Consider the following 22930-nt stretch of genomic DNA (forward strand, 5'->3'; position numbering starts at 1 on the left):
GGATGGCCTGATAATATGATCTGATATGATTTAATGGCAACTGTGAGATGTCGAGGAACTTTAATGTCATTTTTTTTTGTCATTTCAAAATTTGTGATACGGGCATATTTTCAACAGTGTAATCAAAACTGTGCATTTGTTTTGTTTTGAGCTGAGATGAGTTAAAAAAGATGATTACGACTTATGGTCTTTTCCACATTTCTCTGAGTAAAAGTTTATTTATAAATTTGTCATTTGTGTTTATATTACTCACTTACTTGCAAAAGAAGAGATAATCCGTATGTAGACATGGGTCAGTGTAGTACAGGCTGCATTGAGCAACTGGTATTTCGAAGCTCTAAGCATTTTTAAAGAATGAACTCAACCAAAACATGATTGCAAATTATGTTTTGAACTGAAGTAGTGCCTTTAAGAGAAAAATATGTCTGATTGGGTGGTTTAGCAACCAGAGAGAAAAAAAAAAGATCACGTACTGAGTATTGAAAGGTAAAAAGCAAACAAGAGAAGATTGTGAGAACTGTCATTTCAATTGTTTTTGCTGCTTATTTTGTTTACGTAAGTGGCTAATTACTAACACTACATTTGAGTGGGACCGTTAGAGCTAATGCTGCTTCGTGATTTTTCCTTCTGAGATTTAAACTTGGAATCCTTCATATTTGAGATGAACTCCTGTGGTAGTTAAAGCTTCTCAATGAGCCAGAAAAAATGCTTACCTTTTTTAGACTTTATTATATCCTTACTTAGTGATATTTTCTGGCATGCTGTATGCCATGGGAATTAGCGGTCTCTCTCTGATTTAAGGATGCTCCTAGAACGCTTGTAAAGTATCTGTAATGATCTGTTGTCGGCAATGTTATTTACCAAAAGTCAGTGTTAGGAAATTATTGCTGGGATGAATGTTTAGAATTTTTAATAGAGTTGTAAAAACGTTGGAGATGTTTGGGTAGCATATGTGAATTCAAGTGTAATAAAATAATCCATTTTGGGGAAAAAAGCCCTTTCACCAAGATTTGACCTTAGAAAATGAGATCACAGAGGTAATCACTGAATGGAATTTAATATCTTTTTCCTCTTTTCAGGCATCCCGTTTAGGGTTGGCCATGTTTTAGAAGGTACATATCATAAATTCACATTAGTTGTTGTGTTGTTTTTATCGTTCCTTTATTTTTTGTATTGTTATTATTATATTTTTACATCGGGTCCAAGGCCTAATGGGTGCCATTGACTACCACCATGTGAATTCATCCAAAGAAGTTTCTTTCACTGTGTGTAACTGAAGATGAGATTTGATTAACTCAAGTAGCTTCTCATTAAGCTCTATACTTTTATATACTTAACAGCTTAGTGTTATGTAGCCTGTTTGTTTTATAGTCAAAATGCTCACACATTTATTAGAAAGTCTTATGTTTACTTTTCAATTAAATTAAGTAAATATTAACTGAGCAGCTGCTATTTGTAATGTAGTGTGCTGTATATTTTTTATTAGATTGGATTTTGAATACATGGTGTTGTCAGTCACTTAAAAATATATTTATGTAGTTTCTTATGGACTGGGCTGTCTTTTATTTTCCAAATGTAGCATTATTCTTACTGTCATTTAGAAATTGGGAAGTTTAGAGATTTTTAAATGTCTTGGCTTACGTTAGTTGTAAGAAGTGTTTAAAAAAAAAAACAAAAACCAGTCAACCAAACACAAACACGTGGATTCTTGATCTCCAAATCACAAGCCTTAGCTTTTAGATTAGGCTCAAACGTAACAACGATTGTGAGGATGGCACCGGACTGGGCAATGTTTTATTCTCTTATACATAAGGGCACCATGAGTTGGAGCTGACTCGGTGGCAACGAACAACAGATCCTAGGTATTTCTCTCAAATTCAACATTAACTTCAAAGACACCATAACTCTTGACTTCTTCCCTATCTTAATTTATTCCATGCCAAATTTTATTTTAGATATATCCCAACTACAACTCTGCACAAATTAATCCCATTTTATCCTAAATGCCAGAAGAAAAAAGGGCACAGATATAGCCAGTGTATTTATTTTTCAAGCTATAATATAGCTTTTACTACTTCTTGCAGATGATAGTATGTGTCCCATATTTGTTATTATAACGTGTCCATTACGTAAACATGTTAAGGAAATTATAAAATATTAATCAAAATATGGTTCAGAATGTATTTTAAAATCTCTAAGAAAGAAGAAATCAACTCAGGGTTCTCACAAAACTCATGTCTTCTGCTACTCTCTGGCTATTTCTGCTGTAGATCTTTCCTTGACAATATCTTCACTTTATCTGGCTATTATGAAATAATTATAAAGACTTAATTGTGACCCTGTAGACAAGCAAGATACAAAATCTTTGTAACCACTTGGGATTCTATGAATTAGTGTTATTGTTGTTAGGTTCCTTCAAGTCAGCTCCGACTCGTAGCAACCTTACGTATAATAGAATGAAACATTACCTTGTCCTGAGCCATCCTCATAGTTGTTGCTATGTTTGATCCCATTGGTGCAATATATCTTGTTGAGGGTCTCCCTCTTTTTCCCTGACCTTCTACTTTATCAAGCATGATGTCCTTCTCCAGTGATTGGTCCTTCCTGATACGATGTGTCAAAAGTGAGACCAAGCCTTGACATTCTTGCTTCTAAGGAGCATTCAGGCTGTATTTCCTCTAAGACTAATTTATTCCTTCTTCCAGCAGTCTGTGGTATATTCATTATTTTTTGCCAACATCACAAATTGAATGCGTCAATTCTTCTTCAATCTTCCTTTTTCAGTGTCCAGCTTTCACATGAATGCATGAATTATTAATGATTTTCAAATCTCCACAAACCTCACCAATTCTGGCTCCAGAGTGCATGTTTGCCACTTGTTATCTGGTATGGAAATTTGTTCCATGGTCAAATCCTGAGCTTGAACTTATTGCACTAGATATAGACTCAATCCAAATTACTTTGGAATATGCCTGAAGTATCCAGGGCAAAACACCATTCTGATACTTCATTTAAGTCCAGCTGCAAAGAAGGGACAGCACAATTGGGTCCACTTTTATGTCTTGCCAAACATCTGTAATCTCAAAGGAGGCCAGCAGGCACTACTGTCACAGCTGGCTCCTTAGGCTGCATCCGGGTTTACTGCTAACCAGAAACTTACCCTGAGAGAGACAAAATAACCTTCCTTTATTCTACTCCCCTCTCTTGCCAAATAGAGAAATCGCATGGAATGAGCATTTGCAGTGTTCACTGAACTATTGAGAGTATTCTGATTATCAGAATTGTGCAAATAAAGCAGCAAAATTGTATACAATCAGTTAGAAGCAACAGAAAATAATTCTAATGTGCAAGGAGAAGGAAGGCAGTGGTGGTTCGGTGGTAGAATTCTTGCCTTCCGTCCAAGAAACCTAGGTACGATTCCCTGACAATGTGCCTCAAGTGCAGCCGCTACTCATGTCAGTGGAGGCTTGCATGTTGTTGTGATGCTGAAAGGTTTCAGTGGAGCTTCCAGACTAAGATGGACTAGGAAGAAAGGCCTGGAGATTTTGTTTCAAAAAATTAGCCAATGAAAGCCCTGGATCCAATCCCATCGTATATAGGGTTACCCACTCCAAGGCAGCTAACAATAATTTCCAAGGGGTGAGTGGTATTGTCCCATAAGTTTTATCCCAACAATTCAGAAATGGAGGAATATTTGGATTTGAGTTTCTTATGTTAATACATGACAGGCCTTTTACCATACATTTTAAAAGAGGTATTCAAGACATACACATTTTAAATAGAACAGAAAGTTTCAATAACGAGAAAGTGTAGAGACTGCTATTATAGAGATTAAAAATTTAGGTATTTGGACCAACATGCTGGAATTTAGAATTTTGGCACAGAATTTAGAATTAGAAATGTTTTAACCTGTTTTTTATTATACCGTTTCACTGACTTATAAACCAAAGTCTTACAAATCTTGTGTATACCAACAACTACTCTGCCTTGATCTCTCCTTCTCATGGTTCGCATCTTTATTTTTCATCCTCCTGTGAGTGCAACTTGAGGTTAAATAGGTTTTAGAGACCTGTGATTCACAAGTATAGGTGGGAAAGAAACAAGAAAAGAACAGTAGGGGAACACTCCTCAGGAAGACACGGAGGCAGAGTTGGTCTTCTAATGTTGGGGTCCCACTTTAGAAAACATTTTGTCTTGTGTGGCTTGCATTTCTTGCTTTACATTGTTACACTGTCTGAAATTCTAGGTATAGGGATGTTAGTGGATCAACAAATACCTTCTTGAGGTTGTAATACTATCTAGGTGTTTTGACGGGGCATCAGTTTTTCCTGTATTAGTATGAATGACTTCATGAAATGAGAACAGCTTCATTAAAATGGGTAGTGATTTTTTTTAGAAAAAGAGGAGGAACCAATGTGTGTCTAGCAGCCTAGGTGAGGCAATGACTGGGGAAAGGGCTAAAGATAAACTTTTCATACACAAACATTTGCCAAAGTCAGAAATCATTTACCAAATCCAGAAAAAAATAGGGAACAAAAATTCTTCTGCCTCCTGGTTCTGAATGCCCTGTTTCCAGGACTCAGGGTAGTCCTAAAGGTTTAAAACTAAAAAAAAAAAAAGGTTTAAAACTATGAAACCTAAATTCCATGAACATCACTTTTATGAAAAAACAAAAAATTCTAAGTTCAAATAACGAATTGATTATTTTCTAAACACAGTTTGTTTTTAGTTTTCTAACTGTTGTGTCCCAAACTAGAGTTAAGGCCTCTGGTAGTTTATTGTTCTAGTACGGCCTCTCCAGCCTTTTAGGCTCTAGATGACGTTGAGAAGCAAAAAGTACAAATGTCTTACCTGTATAAAACAGATTGAGATAGAAAGCAATAATAAAGTAAGACAATAGGGAACATAGAAAGAGAGTGGATCTTAAGCACAGTAAAAAAGGTATCCTATAAATCACTAAATTCTTAGGATGATCAGTAATTTCATTTTACCCAAAGTCAGTGGTATTTGGGATATTAAAACAAACCTGTAGAAACTGCAAAGAACAAAAGAAAAGCAAAAGCTTAGTGACATACTTTTGATGATAAGAAATAAGCCAGTTTTTAGACTGTTTTCATAGTAAAAAAAGGAATCCAGACAAAACAAACATAAATTTAAATTAGTTTCTTAGATAGCTGGCTGTGTAATGGTCAGACTGTGTGAAGTGTACTGGTTAGAAGAATAGACTTTGGGCTCAGTCGGACGGAGGCGACCTGTCTCTGCTACTTAAGAGATGATTGTTCAAGGGCAATTTAAAAAATCTCTCTAAGCCTCATTTCCTCATCAATAAAATGGGGACAAAAGTAATATCTGTTCATAAGACTTATGAGAATTAACTGAAAATAATCCAGATAAAGTGCTTAGCACAGTTCCTAGAGCATAATGAGTATCTAACATTATTTTCATGTTACAAATCCTTTTGAATTTTTGGCTACTGATATTTGTATTTAACTTAGAAAGTTCGACCTTTTGTCTCCTATATTAATGTTTGATGATTTAAAAGTAGGAATATGATAATAATGTACCTATTATTTTTTATTTTTAAGGATTTCTTAATATGTTAATATTGCTTTTTGAGTGAACAGATGCTTTGATATAGTATGAAAAAGTATACTTTTTTCATGGTGAACATCAAATTCTTTACCAATTTTTATAGATAATAAACCCCCAAATCTCAAGTGATGCAGTTTTACATCCAGCATGTGCATAAATTAATGTGCCCTGGTTTTATTAATAGTGTTTGTCTTGTCTTTATGTTTGGTCTATGATGCTATGAGCTCCCTCTGGTGTCAAGTAAGGCTGACCTTTAGTGGAGACTATTTTCAATTTCTACTGAAACCAGGGCACCCTGGTGGTATAGTGTTTAAATGCTACAGCTGCTAACCAAAAGGTCGGCAGTTCAAATGCGCCAGGTGCTCAGTGGAAACTCTATGGGGCAGCTCTACTCTGTCCTGTAGGGTCGCTATGAGTCAGAATCGACTCTAGGGCAGTGGGTTTGGTTTGGTTTTGGGTTATTGAAATATAATGAAGACAGATGGCAACATATATTTGAAGAAGCATCCCTAGAAGTTCCTCTATTGTACAAATGATGGAAGTGCAGAGTATGAAAAATATGGCGTCAATTATCATAGATGGGCCACCTGATCCAGTGTTCAATCAGTCAATAACAGTATTTAATTTGGGAAAAATTAGAGTGTTTAAAATATTTGACTCTTTCATTTGGGATTTAGTATTGACAATTTTAAAGACCCATTTAGATATCTTGAACCTTTGAACTTTTACAATTACAGGGTGCGAATAAACTATGAACTATTGTGTATTTATGAATTACTGCCATTTTTGTTAGTTGCCCTTGAGTCAGTCCCTACTCATGCCAACCCCATGGGAACTGTTAAAAAAAAAAAAAATTATGGTGTAAGCAGAATAAAATAAACCTATCAAATTGTTATTTGAATTATTTTATTATTTGCATGCAAATACAAATTACTTTGGTTTCTAGTTATTGCTTTCTTAATGTAGGAATGTGGAACTGTAAATGGAAAATCCAGATTTAGGACAAATTTTATTTTTTAAAAATGTATAAAAATTCACTTCTCTCACTTATCTCCAATCCCCTTCCTTTGTTGATTAGTTTTCATTTTGAAATTTTTTTTTGACATTTATTTGTTCTAAATTATGGGTTTCTGGATTTCCAACATTAATAAGCTGAAAATCTAGATACTTTTTCATGTAAATTACCTTTATTCTGACTTACCTGAGTCCTGTTTTGATTGTTGAATTGCTAATTAGACATTTTTAGTATTCATTCATGCATTCATCCTTTATGCTCTAAGCATTTGTTGATTACATTTAATGTATAAAGGAATGTACCTGACACTGAAAGGGCTATACAGTATGATGTGATCTCATTTCTGTCCTCAAAGAGTTTGTCTTCTAATAGAGGAAGAAAGTCATGCATGCAGATAATATAAGTAATATTAGGTCCAAACAGATTAATAAAAAAACAAACAGGCAATATTCTGTGAGACTTAAACTGACTGCATCAAATGAACATGCCAGTTTTATCACTCATGGTCTGAACTGATTGCCTTTCAATTACTGTGTTAACTGAGTCACTTTTCCATTCAGTTATATAATTTCTGTAAAAACTCATTTTATTAAAATAATTGAATTCTAATATCAACGTAATGTAAATGTATTCTTGTATGTAAAGATATATTGTATAGGTTACAGCAAGATTAACCAACCTTTAGCTATTCTTAATCTCTGTTTAATGTAATGTTTTTTAAATCTCAGACTTGAGTAGAATATAAATTGCTAGATTACCGTGAACCTGTTACTTAAAGTCAAAAAATACCACACAGGGCTAAACAGGGCCTGGCTTCAGAGATGTGGACCATGGATGGTCCGTGAAGACGTTTCTTCTCCGGACTCTCACCTCTCCATAAGGAGAATTGCTCGTTTAATCTTGCTACTCGGACTTCCATTTACTTAAAGATGTCTTGATGTGTTACATCAAATTAAAGGAAAAAGTCAGCACAGACATTTGTTTAGAATATTATGGAATCTGATTTTAATTATCATTAGTATTAGTAGGAGAAAAAAACGTAATTTCACAGATTCACAGAGGACATTTTAAATGTTCCATGGCATAGGTTGCACTCCCCACACTCTGTCAGCACTCTCCCCATTACCACCCTGATTTCCCCATTTCCATTCACCAGGTTTCCCACACCCTTCCTGCCTTCTCATCTTTGCATTTGGGCATATGTTGTCCTTTTGGTCTCATACAGATGATTATTCTAGAGAGCACTTTTCTCACGTGTTATTGTTTATTTATAGACCTGTCTATGATTTGGCTGAAAGGTGTTCTCCCGGAATGGCTTCAGTTCCAACTTATAAGGGTGTCTAAGGGCTATAGTCTTGAGGGTTCTTCCAGTGTCTCTCAGATCCATAAATACGGTCTTTTAAAAATGAATTTGAGTTTTGTCCTCCCTTCTCCCTCCCCCACTGCACTCTAACCAGGACCTTCTTTTGTGATCCTGGTCAGAGTGGTTGGTAGTAGTAGCTGGGCACCATCTAATTCTTCTGATCTCAGGCTGGTGGAGGCTGTGGTTCCTCTGATCCATTAGTTCTTTGACTAATTGTTTCCTTGAGTCTTTCATTTTCTTCACTCTCCTTTGCTTCGAGTGGAAAGAGACCAATAGTTGTATCTTAGATGGTTACTCACGAGCTTTTAAGACCCCAGATGCTACTCACCACAGTAGGATGCAGAATGTTTTCTTTTTGACCTATGTCATGTCAATTGACCTAGAGTTCCCCTGGGTCCTTAACCTTCAATCCCGGTAACTAAGTCCCTAGGGGTGTTTGGTTATGTCTAGGTCGTTTCTATGACTGTGCCACCTGTGTGCTCTATTATATATCTGAATATACATGCAGCAATACGAATATGTATGTAGAAATATCCATAGCCAAACCTATACATGCACATGGGTGTACTCCCATATGCCCTCCCACACCTATTCAGCATACATATCTACCTATGGATCCCCTCATAAATTATTGTTTATTAACGTTGTTGCAGGATTGTGTATGTTATGGTATTTACCGTCATTGCCTTTTATTCCTGTGTGCCTCCCAGGGTCTTCCCTTGCCTTGGTTATGTTGTGCTGACTTCCCGCATAATGTGTACTGCCTTTCCCTTCACCAAAGTTAACGCTTGTCTACTTTCTAGTTAGTGATTTTCCCTCCTTCTTCCTCCCATCCCTGGTAACCATGAAAAAATATTTCTGTGTGTAAACCTTTAATTGACTATTTATAATAGTGGTCTCATCCAATATTTGTCATTTTGTGATTGGCTTATTTCACTCAGCATAATGTCCTACCAATTCATCTATGTTGTGAGATGTTTCATGGATTCATCATTATTCTTTATCATTGCACAGTATTCCATTTTGTGTGTGTACCATATTTTGTTTATCTGTTCATCTTTCGATGGGCACTTAGGTTGTTTCCATGTTTTTGCTGTTGCGAATAATGCTGCAGTGAACATGGGTGTGCATATGTCTATTCTTGTCATGGCTTTTATTTCTCTACGATATATACCCAGGAGTGAGATGACTGGATTATATGGTATTTTTATTCCCAGCTTTTTAAGGAAGTGCCATACTGTTTTCCATAGCGGTTGTACCATTTTACATTCCTACCGACAGTGTATAAGAGTTCCAATCTCCCCACAAACTCACCAGCATTTGTTGTTTTGTGTTTTTTTGATCAGTGCTATTACTGCTGGGGTGAGATGGTATCTTATTGTAGTTTTGATTTGCATTTCTCTAAGGACTAATGATCACAAATGTCTCTTCATGTATTTGTTAGCTGAATGTCTTTGAAGTGTCTGTTCATGTCCTTTGCCCATTTTTGAAGTGGATTGTTTGTCTTTTTGTTGTTGAGGTGTTGAAGTTTTCTATAAATTTTAGACATTAGACTCTTGTTGAATATTTCACAGCTAAAGATTTTTTTCCCAGTCTGTAGGTTCTGTTTTTACTCTTTCGATAAAGTCTTTTGATGAGCATAAGTGTTTAATTTTTAGGAGATCTCAGTTATCTAGTTTATCTTGTGCCATTTATGCATTTTTAGTTATGTTTGGTATTCTATTTATGCCATACATTAGGGCCCCTAGCATTGTCCCTATTTTTTCTTCCATGGTCTTTATAGTTTTAGGTTTTGCATTTAGGTCTTTCATCCATATTGAGTTAGTTTTTGTGTATGGTGTGAGGCATGGATCTTGTTTCTTTTTTCTGGAAATGGATATCCTGTTTTGCCAGCATCATTTATTAAAGAGACTATCTCTTTCCCACTTAATGAACTTCAACACTTTGTGGAAAGTCAGCTGTCCATAGGTGGATGAATTTACTTCTGGGTTCTCAATTCTGTTCTATTGATGTACGTGTCTGTTGTGCCAGTACCAGGCTGTTTTGAGGACTGTTCTGATTTCAGGGAGTGTGAAGTCTCCTACATTGTTCTTCTTCAATAATGATTTGCTTATCCAGGGCCTCTTTCCTTTCCGTATAAAGTTGGTGATTAGTTTTTCCATCTTGTTAAAGAATAATGTTGGAATTTGGATTGGGATTGCATTTTATTTGTAGATTGCTTTGGGTACTATTGACATTTTCACAATGTTAAGCCCTCCTATCCATGAACATGGTATGTTTTTCCATTTATGTAAACCTCTTTTGGTTTCTTCCAGTAGTGTTTTGTAGTTTTCTTTGTATGTCTTTTACATTTCTAGTCAGATTTATTCCTACGTATTTTATCTTTTTTGAGGGCTATTGTAAATGGTATTGTTTTCCTGATTTTCTTTTTGGAGTTCTCTTTGTTGATGTAGAGGAATCCAACTAATTTTTGTATGTTGGTCTTGTTCCCTGCCACATTGCTGAATTCTTCTATTAACTCCAGTGGCTTTCTTGTGGAGTCTCTGTTATTTTCTCTGTATACGATCATACCATCTACAAATAGGAATAGTTTTACTTCTTCCTTTCCAATCTCTATGCCCTTTATTTCCCTAGTTAGGACTTCCAGTACAATATTAATTAAGAGTGGTGATAAAGGGCATCCTTGTCTGGTTCTCATTCTCAGAGGGAAAGCTTTCAGTCTGTCCGTTGAGAATAACATTGGCTGTTGGTTTTGTATATATGCCCTTTATTACGCTGAAGAATTTCTCTTCTATTCCTATTTTGCTAAGTTTTTATCAAGAATGTTAGTTGGAATTTATCAGATGCCTTTTCTGCATTAATTGAGATGATCACGTGATTCTTGTTCTTTGATTTATTTATGTGGTAGATTACGTTGATTGATTTTCTAATGTTGAACCATCCTTGCATACCTGGTATGAATCCCAGTGGTCATGAAGGATTATTTTTCTGATATGGCATTGTATTCTATTGACAAAAATTTTGTTGAGAATTTTTGCATCTATATTCGTGAGGGATATTGGTCTATATTTTATTTTTTAGTGGTGCCTTTGCCTGGTTTTGGTATCAGGGTTATGCTGGCTTCATAGAATAAATTTGGGAGTATTCTTTCCTTTTCTATGTTCTGGAACAGTTTGAGTAGTATTGGTGTTAACTCTTCTCTGGGTGTTTGATAGAATCCTCCATTTGAAGCTGTTTGGGCCAAAGTTTCTTTCTTTCTTTTTTTTTTTTTAATTGGGAGCTTTTTTAATGATCTCTTTAACTCTTCTCTTGATTTTCTACCTCAGTTTGCGTTAGGTTGGTAGTATGCTTCTAGAAATTTGTCCATTTCTTCTTAGTTTTCAAATTTGTTGTAGTACAATTTTTCATAATTTTGTGTTACAATCCTTTTTATTTTAGTTGGCTCTGTTTTAATGTCACCTATCTTATTTCTTATTTGGTTTATTTGCATCTTTTCCTTCTTTTCTTTTGTCAGTTTGGTCAGTGGTTCATTGATTTTTATCAGTCTTTTCAAAGAACCAACTTCTAGCCTTATTGATTCTATTGTTTTTCTGTTTCATTTATTTCTGCTGTAATTTTTATTATTTCTTTTCTTCTGGTGACTGTGGGCTTCCTTTGCTGTTCTTTTTCTTTTTGCTCGAGCTGTCGGGTTAAGGTATTAAGTTTGGTCCTTTCTTTTTTTTTGATATGTGAATTTACTGCTTTAAATTGATTTCTAAACTCTGCTTTTGGTGTGTCCCAAAGGTTTCAGTATGTTGTGTTTTCATTCTTGTTTGATTCTAAGAATTTTTTAATTTTTTCTATTACCCAGTGGTTTTTAAGCAAAATGTTATTCAGTTTCCATGTATTTGGCTTGTTTTCCTGTTATTGATTTCTAGTTTTTTAGCATTGTGATCTGAGAAGCTGCTTTATATTATTTCAATATTTTTTAATTTATTGAGGCTTGCTTTGTAGCCTAAAATGTGGTCTATTCTGGAGAATGATCCATGTGCGTTGGAGAAGAAAGTGTACTATGTTGCTGTTGGGTGAAGTGTTCTGTATATTTGTATATGGTCAAGTTTCTTGACTGTGATGTTCAGATCTTCTGTGTCTTTGTTGAGTTTCTTTCCAGTTGTTCTGTCCTTCCCTGAAAGTGGTGTGTTAAAGTCTTTTGCTATTATTGTAGAATTGTCTATTTCTCTTTTCAATTTTGTTAGTTTATTTTATGTATTTGGAGCTCTGTTGTGTGTATAAATATTTATCGTGGTTATGTCTTCTTGGTGGATTGACATTTTAATCATTATATAGTCCCCTTCTTTGTCTCTAATGTTGGAATTTGGTTTAAAGTCTATTTTATCAGAAATTAATATTGCCATTCCTGCTCTTTTTTGATTATTGTTTGCTTGATATATTTTTCCCCATCCTTTGATTTTTATCTTATTTTTATTTTGTGTCTAAGGTGTGTCTCCTCTTGTAGGCAACATATTGATGTGTCATGTTTTGTTTATTCATTTTGCTGTCTGTCTCTTGATTGGCACATTTAACCCATTTACATTCAGTGTGTTTATCCATATGTATGAATTTACTACTGTCATTTTTGTTGTGGCGTTGATGGTTTCTATGTTCCACTTTTCTATACTGAGTTCTTTTTGTTTATAGATTTTCTTTTCATTTCCTTCATTGTTCATTTTGTGTTTGGTGAGTCTTTTTGGTTTTCTTTTTAATTTTGGTGAGTAGGTTTATTGATTTTCTTTGTGGTTATCCTGAAATTTACCTGAATTTTCCTAAGTTTAGCACATTCTCTTATATCTTGACTTCCTCTCCATATAGAAGTCGTGTAGCTACACTATTTATTCCCCCCTTTTATTTTGAAGTTGTCATTGTTTACAGATTGACACCTCTGGTTCTCTGTTTTCAGTCTTGTAGCTTTACTTTATTTTTGATAATTATTTGTCTTGGTTGGTGCCTAGTTGATATTATCATGTGTCTTAATCTCAGGTTGTTGTCTGATGTTGGTTTTCTGCCTGAAGGACTCCCATTAATATTTCTTGCAAAGTTGGTCTGGGTTTTACAAATTCCCTTGATTAGTGTTTGTCTGTAAATATCCTAGTTTCACCATCATATTTGAGAGAACAATTTTGCTGGATATACAATTCTTAATTGGCAATTTTTTTTTCTTTCAGGGGTTTATATATGTCATCCCATTGTCTTCTTGTCAACTTGGTTTCTGCAAAGAAATCAGAGTTTAGTCTTATTACTTCCCCTTTGTAGGTGACAATTCATTTTTCCCAAGCTGCTCTCAGGATTCTTTCTTTATCTTTGGTTTTTGAAAGTTTGGTTATGATATGTCTTGGTGAATTTCTTTTGGGGTCTATCCTGCATGGGGTTCATTGAGCTTCTTGGATGGATATTTTCTCATCTTTTGTGATATTAGGGAAGTCTCTTCTGCCAGCAAATCTTTAAAAATTTTTCTCTCTCTTTTTTTTTTGTCTCTTCCTGTTGTAGAATTCCTATCATGTGTTAACGATTCCTCTTGATAGTGTCTCATATAACTCTTAGGCTTTCTTCATTTTTCTTCATTCTTTTTTCTGAGTGTTCTTCAAACAAATAAGTATCAAGGGATCAGGCCTCTATTTCACTGATTCTGTCTTCCATTGATTCAATTCTACTCATATGTCCTTCCATTATCTATTTCTGAGATTTTATTTTTAATATTCTGGATTTCTAGTTGCTGTTTTTGAATGGTTTCTAATTGTCTATTTATTTCACCATTTTGTTCCTGTATTGGTTTCCTGAATTCTTGTAGAGTTTTGTATGTGTTTTCCTTGATTTTTATGTTTTCCTTGAAGGATCGTATATGTAAGTTTTTGAATTCCTTATCAGGTAATTCGATTATGATTTCTTCATCAGGAAGGTTTTCTGGCCCTTTATTTTGGTCACTTGGGTCAACCATCTTGTCCTGCTTCTTTATATGATTTGATATTGTCTATTTTTTTTTTTCTCTGAGTCATTGAGAAGTTATTATGTTTATTTATTTATTATATGTTTGTTTTCTTAGTCCTGATATCTTGTTTTTGTTTTGTTTTTATTTTTCTGGGTGGCCAGGCAGGTGCTACTTTTAGTCACTAGTCTGGCAGCACTGGGGCATTCACCATCTGTTTCAAAATGGGTGGGGCAGTGGCTGGGAGCGTGAGCGTGGGTCTCTATTTGCTGGTCTTTTGGGGCAGTTGAGGGCAGGCTAGGGGCATTGACTGTCATCTGTCATCGATCTAGTGGTCCATGAGCAGGTGGTGATATTCGCTGAGTGGATGGTGGGACAGGTGTGGTGGGTGTAGTGGGAAATAGGAGGCACAGTCATCACTGCTTACCAGGTCAGGGGAATGTATGCTGGACAGGTGTGTGCTCGTTCACCCAGTTGCTGCTGCTTGCCAGGTCTGGGGTGATGAGTGGTAGGCAGGTGAGGTCACCATCATGTGGTTGCCTCTGCTCACTGGGTGGGTGAGTGAGTGGCAGTCGGGCACTGGCACAGTCACACGGTGGCCAGTGCCTACAGCTGGGGGAGGAGTCAGTGGTTGATGTGAGGTTATGTGTACACTATCCCACACTAGTTCAGGGAGGGAGGAGTTGGTGATGGACGGGCAGTAGCACAGTCACATGGTCTTTGATACTTGCCAGCTGGGAGGGGAGTGAGTGGTGGGTGGGCAGGTGCACAGTAGCATAGTCGCCGCTGGTCTCCAAGTTGGAGAGTGAGTATGGGAGGTTATCAAGTGAGTGCACAGGAGTGAGCTTACTACCAATCTTTGGGTGGGTGAGGGGGTGGTGAATGGGGCTGGATTAGAGGGGAAGCGGAGCTCATATTATGATCTCTGGTCAGGTGGAGTAGCCGAGGGTATGGTACCCTCTGCTGTTTCTGATCAGGAGTGTGGGAAAAAGGGGAGTACATCCCTTCAGCTAGCTTATATAGGTGCCTGAACACTTCCCATTTGCTGCAGCCAGCAGTTGGGGCCTGCCTCTGACCAAGTGCTAGGAGAGTGGGGCTCCCCAGGGTCCTGTTGGGTGGGGAGACCTTCCGTCCACTGTTCCATCGCCTCCAGCACATCACCCACCTCAGAGGTCAGGGACATCCACTCATGAGCATGCCTGACTCTGGATCCTGGCTCCCTCCTTCCTCTGTGGATGGCAGAATCCCTGGAATTTTTGCCCTCCTTTCTGTGTTTTCCTTCCTAAGATTCAGGTAATGATCTGCTCAGCTTGCTTCTCTCTGGGTATGCTTATATAGTTTCTCTGTCTCTTATGGGCATGCTATGAAGTTACTTTCCTGTGCTCTTCACCCGGGGTCACTGCTGGCTTTGTTTCAGGATGGCCATGTTGAGCTGTGATGGCTGGTAGAGCTCCTCTGCTCCGTTTCATTCCTCTTTTGCTGGATTCATTTAATTCCTTCTTCCAGTCAGGGTTTGATTCAATTCTTTATCCTGCATTTTTGGAGTTCAGGTTTCCAGTATTGTTATCTGCATTTGTTTCTCTTGGTTTTTTTTTTTTTTTTTTGGTCTTTGTTGTAGAGAGAGAGTATGGTACATCGGACTAGTCCACCATCTTGGCTCCTCTCCCTCTTGTTGGTCATTTCTGAATTTAAATAGAACTCATCTGGAATTTCTCAGGTATAAAATCTTACAAGATTTAGTTCCTAATCACTGAAGCCTCAATTACTGTGAAAAGCTGATTCACTGGGCAATAATCTAAAAAAAGTACAAATGATGAACCCTTTTCAGAGAAGCATACTCAGTAGCAACAATTCTATGGCCTGATATATTGGATTTTAGGGACAAACTATTTTTATTTCCGCTTTTATTAAAGCAATCACGGGAAGCATTCTATTTACTGCAACTGTCCTTCCTTCTTGCTCCAGCTATGTACAGGGCATGCTAGAAACCACTGCACACCATCTGTTTTCAACTTCCATCAAGAAAGGAATGTTGTTCAGAGATCATCTGGAATTTGTCTGACTTTGGTAATGTAGTGCAGAGCAGTTCTAAAAATAAAGACAGGATTGTTGTGTCCATCACCAGCAGCTTATTTCATCATTGTTGTTTATCAGTTTTAGCCTTGTGCCTTGTATGGTGATATCTTCTTCTCAGAACAAGCTAAGAGGAGCCATTCTATTCCTGTGCTATGGGGATGTTGAGTATGAAGTCTTTTTTTTTTTTTTAAGGTAATATTTTGCTCATACAAGGAGCCTGTGTTCTGCAGGAATAATATTTCATACATCTAAGAACAATAAGCATCCATGGGAATTGACCCTGAGAAATAGAATAGAATTAAAATGCCACAATCAAGTGAACAAGTGTTTTATTGATATTATATTGAACCTGCAAATAAAAACATATGGAATTAATGTTATTAAACAGGAGGCCTGATTTCCTTTCTTGTAGTTGCCTGGCGGAGCTGTGGTGGTACAGTGGTTAAGAGCTCAGGTGCTAACTGAAAGGTTGGCAGTTCAAATCCACCAGCCACTCCTTAGAAACCCTATGGGGCAGTTCTACTCTGTCCTATAGGGTCACTGTGGGTTGGAATTGACTCGACAGCAATGGGTTTGGTTTGGTTTATTTGTCTGATAGGAGCCCCTAGTTGGTTACATAGTTAATGCTCTCAGCTGTTAACCAAAAGCTTGGAGGTTGGAGTCCACCTAGAGGGGCTTCAGAAGAAAGGTCTGGCAATCTACTTCCAAAAAAATCATCCATTGAAAACCTTATGGAGCACATTTCTACTCTGACACACAAGGGATCACCATGAGTTGGAAAAGACTCAGAAGCAATTTTTTTTTTCCTTTAATTTGCCTGATACAAAGGATCAGCATTGATTTTATGGTTGTCAAGAAGTTTTCACCTATCTTTTTATACTCAAGGCTACCATACTTTGAGAGAACCCCCACTTCACTTGTGCTTAACTGGATTTACTTTGGTTAAATAAAGATTCCTAGAGGATAGAATCTTAGAATCTATTCTGAAAGATAATACAGAAGTTTCCTAAGAACTTGAAAGCTGTATACGTTATTGTGAATAGATTTTCTCTGCCAATCTATGGAATTTAAGGGGAGAACCTCAAGGTTATTTATAATCTTATAATTCATGTTATAATTTAATTCTATATCTTGTTCTTCCTCTTTTCCTTTCTAGATATTAGATCAGTCATGTACCGAAATCCTGGAATTGCGGCCATCAAGTGTCTGTGTGGGGGGTAAGTATTTAGAATTTAAAAATACCTTGTAAGAAATTGTATTTTTTTTTTCCTAGTTAAAATATATGATTTGAAACTCATGTTGGAAAGAGAATAGCAAAATTAAGTTTTTTGGCATCGTTTTCTGTAAGAATTTTTAAATAATTCCTTGAAATATTTCTATTTTAAATTCAAATTTTTAAGATTGCAGTGTTATTTTAAATAATGAGCATATTGTGTGACAGGCTTTTAGAATCTTCTGTATATTTAGTACGTGTTTGAGACCTTTCCTATGGCAAGTAAAATAAAATATGAAATCTTTCCTTTTATTTGTATCCATGCACTTTGAACACCATGCTTTGATGGCCTGTCCAAGGTACAGTATCTGCCAGCTCAGGGCACATAAGGAAGTGACTTAGGGGCGGATGGCAGGAAGGAAGCAGGTGGCTTCATCAGCTGTGCTAAGAACAGACCTCGGGTTTTAGCACCTCCCAGCCATTCTTAACCAGAGAGTGTGGTTCTTTCTGGCCTATTTAATTTCTTCCTTGAGTATAACCTGGAGTTATTTTAACTTGATTTCACTTAGAAAAGGAAAATACTGGATTTGATGGGGAAGGAAGTGTGCTGTGTAATTTGCCACAGAGCCTCCCAATGTTTGCAAATGGTTTTGATCTCTGCACTTTCTGGGCTGTCTGGTGAATGATTATTGAAATGTTAAAGAAATAGTGCACCTAAACATCCCCAAGCAGCATGACATTTTCTAAGAGTATAGATTAATAAATTTCTGGCATAACAAAGAAAAATAAATGGAAAAGTAAGGGTAAGGTGTAGCAATTATTTATGAAACTCTTATTATGTGCTAGGCACATACTAGGTCCTTTGCATTTATAATTCCACCTATCTCTCATAACAACACTATTTGATAGTTTTATAATCCCTTATTTATAGATGGGGAAACTGAGTCAGAGAAAAGCTCGGTGCTTGCTATTAATAATTGGCCTATTAGATCCTTGTCTGTCTGACTCTAAAGTCCACACTCTTTTTACTGAATCCATTTTAAGTTTTATTTTATTTTAACTTATAAATAAAATTCCTTTCATAACACATTTAATAGAGAGGGTGATGGCACTATATCTCTTTTATAATTAATTATTATATATGTGTTGGTTTAGGTAGATGTGAGGTGTTGAGAAGATTGAGATTTAATCACTTTTAAAATATTAATAACAATATGATAAATGATGAAGAAATTGATATTGTCAAGGATTTCATTCTTTATGGATCAACAATTGGTGAAGAAATAAAAGAAATAAAGAAATAAAATGACGTTGCACTGGGAAAATCTGCTACAAAAGATCTCTTTAAAGTTTTAAAAGCAGAGATGTCACTTGAGCACTAAGGTGCACTAAGATGCATCTGACCCAAGCTATGGTATTTTCAATTGTCTCATATGCATGTGAAGGCTGGACAATGAAAAAAGGAAGACTAAAGAAGAATTGAACCGTTTGAATTATGGTGTTGGTGAAGAATACTGGATATACCCTGAACTTCCAGAAGAACAAACGTGTCTCAGAGGAAGTACAGATAGAATGCTCCTTAAAATCGAGGATGGCAAAATTTGTCTTGCTTACTTTGGACATGTCATCAGAAGGGACAAATTACTGGAGAAGGATATCATGTCTGGTAAAATAGAGGGTCAATGAAAAAGTGGAAAACCCTCAATGAGATGGATTGACACAGTGGCTGCAACAAAGGGCTCAAACATAGCAATGATTGTGAGGATGGCACAGGACCTGGCAAAGTTTCATTCTCTTATACATGGGATCTCTATTAATCAGAGCCGACTTGATGGCACCTAACAATAACAGCAAAATAGTTAATATAACATCTTGCAGCTAAACACTAAGAACTTACCTGCCTATCAAGATATTTGATCATTAGCCCTTCTTTTAGCAAAAATTTCACCCTCTAACATTTAGTGACTTCTTCTATATAGATAGGGTAAAATAAATCAACTTCTTTTAGTGACTGCACATAGATTATTAAAACCAAAAAACCCATTGCCATCTGCTCAATTCTGACTCATAGCGATGCTACTGGACAGAATAGAACTGCCCCATAGGGTTTCCAAGGAGCGGCTGGTGGATTCCAATTGCCAGCCTTTTGGTTAGCAGTTGAGCTCTTAACCTCTGCACCACCAGGGATTAGTAGTCCAAAATACATGATTTCTATGACTTTTAAATTTGTATGCAAGAGAAAATGAAACCAAGATTAGTAATACAGAGAAGCTGTTAAAGAAGAATTGTGTAATTGGAGCCATCGATACAACAAAACAAAACAATGCTACACATGACTGTCTTGAGAATCAAAGAACAGGAATAATTGATTTTCGTTGTATTCCCATACATTAATACCTGAAGGCAGAGAAAAACAAAAAGGTTTCTTTCCTGCTGACGTTTTCCTAAGGATAGAATTTGGGGAGGTTTGTATGGTATCTGGATGGGAATGAGAGTTACACTTCAGTTCTAGGATCTTGATCACTATGGGGGAAACACTTCATTTTAAAAAAATAAAATAATGCATTTCTATGTGGCAGCGATTAGTATCTTCACTGTGTTTGCCAAGGGGGTCTAAAAAACAAGTAGATTTGGCAATAGAGCTACATCTTTATTGTTACTAGTTGGCTGAATAGTATGAAAAAATTAACTATGTACTTTGATACTGTAGTTTCAAGTTATCTTTGTAAAGAAGTGAATAAAATGTTTATTTTTCCTTTTACTTCTAGAGGAATTTCAAATCGTTTTGAATGGAAGAGGATTCATGTTGGGGAGTCGAAATGGCAGTGTGCTCTGCACGTATACTGTAAATGAAACATACACAAAGAGTAGGTCTTCTCTGGTCTCAACTTTAATATTTGCACAGCATCTCAGAATCAAGTTTTTTTTTCCGCCAGTTAATACTAACTATAGTATATTTTTTAATCAAAGAAGAAAGAAATGAAGTACTGATGATAATGCAATAATAATTATTAATTAGTAGCTTTTTTTTTTTATTGAATGATGGCAGCATTTGTTAATAGCTTAATAAATGTTGAGTCCTGCCTAAGTAGCCTCACTTTACATATGATGGTTTTGTGACTGACATAGTAAAATAGCTTGCCTAGAGTCACAAAGCTAATATTGGACAGAAGTGATAGTTGAACTTAGTTTTTCTGGTTGCATTCTGCATCAACTGTCTAAGTTGTCTTTCTCCAGGCTTATTTCTTGTTATTCCTGCCTTAAAATCTAACTCTCTCAGACTACGCCACTACTTATTGCCTGTTTTATTGTCACCTGTTTTCTTTATCTATTTTCCCAATAAGGCTATTTGCCTTGTAGATCCTTTGTATCCCCAGTGGCCATCCAGCACAGTTTGTTGACAATTATCATATTTATGAAACTGGGTTTTATTTTCATTGTCCTGACTTTGAAAAAAGCAGATGAGTAAAATATTTTTATCCACTTTTGGAGAAAACTCTCCCTTTAAAAAAAAACAGTTTTCTGAACATTTTGGTTCTCCATTAAAACTTGTTTTCCTGGTGGCTGATTATAGGCAGTCCCTGGGTTACAGACATCCGACTTACATACAGCCCATTGTTATGAACCAACTCTCGTAAAGCCTATTAAAAACTCAGTGGGCACTACTTTGCAACATGCGTCAAAACGTTATTATTATTATGACTGTATTATTATGTTAAAGATGTTTTATTGTATCTGGAAGTTTTTCTCTAGTGTTTTTTATGCATAGAATGGTACACTATATACTATGTACTAAGACAAACATTTGACTAACTGACATTCGGCACTGGGTTTTTTTTTTTTTTTTAAGACAAACATTTGACTAACTGACATCAGATACAAACTGTGTCCAACTGTTCCAACTTCGTATAAATTCCACTTAAAGACATATTTAGGAATGAATCTCATTCATAATCTAGGGACTGGCTGTATATTTCCCTCTAGGAATTTATACTGTAAGGCAGCCTCTGTAACTTCATGTCACTCTGGTGGTGGAAATTTTTGGGATATTTGTGTGCTATTTTGCTATTTATGTGATGGTACTATTGACTGCAATTAGCACACTTTTGGCCATACACTGTAGGAGTTCAATATGTGTCTGCCGAATTAAAGTGATGAGGATTTCAGCATGGCAAATGTCATAATCTCTCTCTTTCCTATTAAGACCATTATTTTGGTAAGGCAAGCAATGTTTGTAACAAACTCTCTTCCTATCAGTTCCACAATTGAAGGAAACAAAGTAATTTTTATTCAGTAGCAATGTTTACAACACTTTTGAAGTGCTCTATATCAAAGAGTTAGCGTTGTCTTTTATTTATTTATTTATTTTGGTGAAAATATATACAGTCATACATCATTTCAACAATTTCTACTTGTACAACTCCTTGATTTTGATTACATTCTTTAAGTTGTACCGACATTCTCAGCATCCTTCTCTGAATTGTTCCACCCCACTGACTTAGACTCATGGCCCCCTAAGCTTCTCATCTAACCTCTTGAGTTGCTGTTATCGATTTGATTTCACCTACATGATTCTTCAAAAGTGCACAAAGCTCAAGGCAGGCATACTTTATGTTTTGAGATAAAATATTTTTGCTTCAAAGAAGACTTAGGGGGTAGTTTCAGTTTAAGATTTAAAGTTTAAAGATTACCTCATTATGATAGTTTTGGAGGTTCATCTAGCCTCAATGGTTCCAGAAATCTGGAATCCGATGAGGATTTTAAACTGTGTTCCACATTCTTCTCCTTTTTGATCAAGATTCTTTTATAGAATCTTTGATCAAAATAATCTTTTACGTAACTCTTTTTGATTACACCTTTTTGTTGATTATAATATAAACAGATTAGACGTGTACTTGTTTAAGATTCCATTTATTAAGAAAAAGCCTCAAAATATAAGTGGAGTCAGAATTTTTTTCTCATTCAGGTTCTTGAATTATCCAGTTGATTATGTAACTTTTCTGAATATTTATATGCTTAGGTCATATTTCCTCATACATTATTAAAGTTAAAAGGCAATGTAATCACCTAGTACATAAATGTATTTAAGTCATTTTCCCATGGGCATTCATCTTACTTTATCATTTGTAATTCCACTTTTAAAATATATATCATTTACCCTTAAAAATTTAAAAATATTTGAAAAGTTGAAGAGAAAAAGTAACTTTATAGTATTTGTAACTATGTGAATTTACTCTAGTCAGAAAAATCGTAATTTATGATTTGCCACTATTATATATCAATGGAGCATATAATTTATTACCAAGTTCTGTTTCCTTTTCCTTCTCCTCTTTCTTCAGATGACCATCTTTTGTTTTTTTATGCTAATGTATCTAATTTTCCAAACTTGAACTCTGTGTGTAGCATGCTCTTCATATGATTAATGAAACTGTGCAAAGTAATTTTTTTAGACACATTGTTAATTCAGTGGCATTTTATTTTCTAGGTGTAACACCAGTAAGTGTGCAACTTAATTCTATGCTTTGTCCTGCACCTACTTTGAATAAAGTTGGAGAGTAAGTACTTCACCGAAAATAATTTTAAGCATTTTGGCTACAAATTACTAGCAAATGGTGAAAAATATACATTTTATTGTGTTATATTTTGGTGTACAGGATTAGCATTAAACAGTAAGCCACAGGAAAAATACTTTAGTTAGTATGTCAGCTCTTG

At 35.8% G+C, this 22930-nt stretch overlaps 1 protein-coding gene across 2 annotated transcripts in view; it reads left to right on the plus strand.

Annotated features, from left to right (window-relative positions):
- ANTXR2 (ANTXR cell adhesion molecule 2) overlaps positions 1–22930 on the plus strand; it is a 168970-nt gene that overhangs the window by 35134 nt on the left and 110906 nt on the right. For both annotated transcript variants that reach the window (XR_007517646.1, XM_049885923.1), the window contains exons 8-10: positions 17162–17222; positions 19987–20085; positions 22704–22773. Coding sequence is in view for 1 of the 2 variants with exons in the window: in XM_049885923.1 (XP_049741880.1) it covers positions 17162–17222; positions 19987–20085; positions 22704–22773 (230 nt within the window). In the remaining variant the exon portion in view is untranslated. The remainder of the gene's footprint in view (positions 1–17161; positions 17223–19986; positions 20086–22703; positions 22774–22930) is intronic.

This window comes from Elephas maximus, chromosome 5, assembly GCF_024166365.1.
Source record: "Elephas maximus indicus isolate mEleMax1 chromosome 5, mEleMax1 primary haplotype, whole genome shotgun sequence".
NCBI lineage: Eukaryota > Metazoa > Chordata > Mammalia > Proboscidea > Elephantidae > Elephas > Elephas maximus.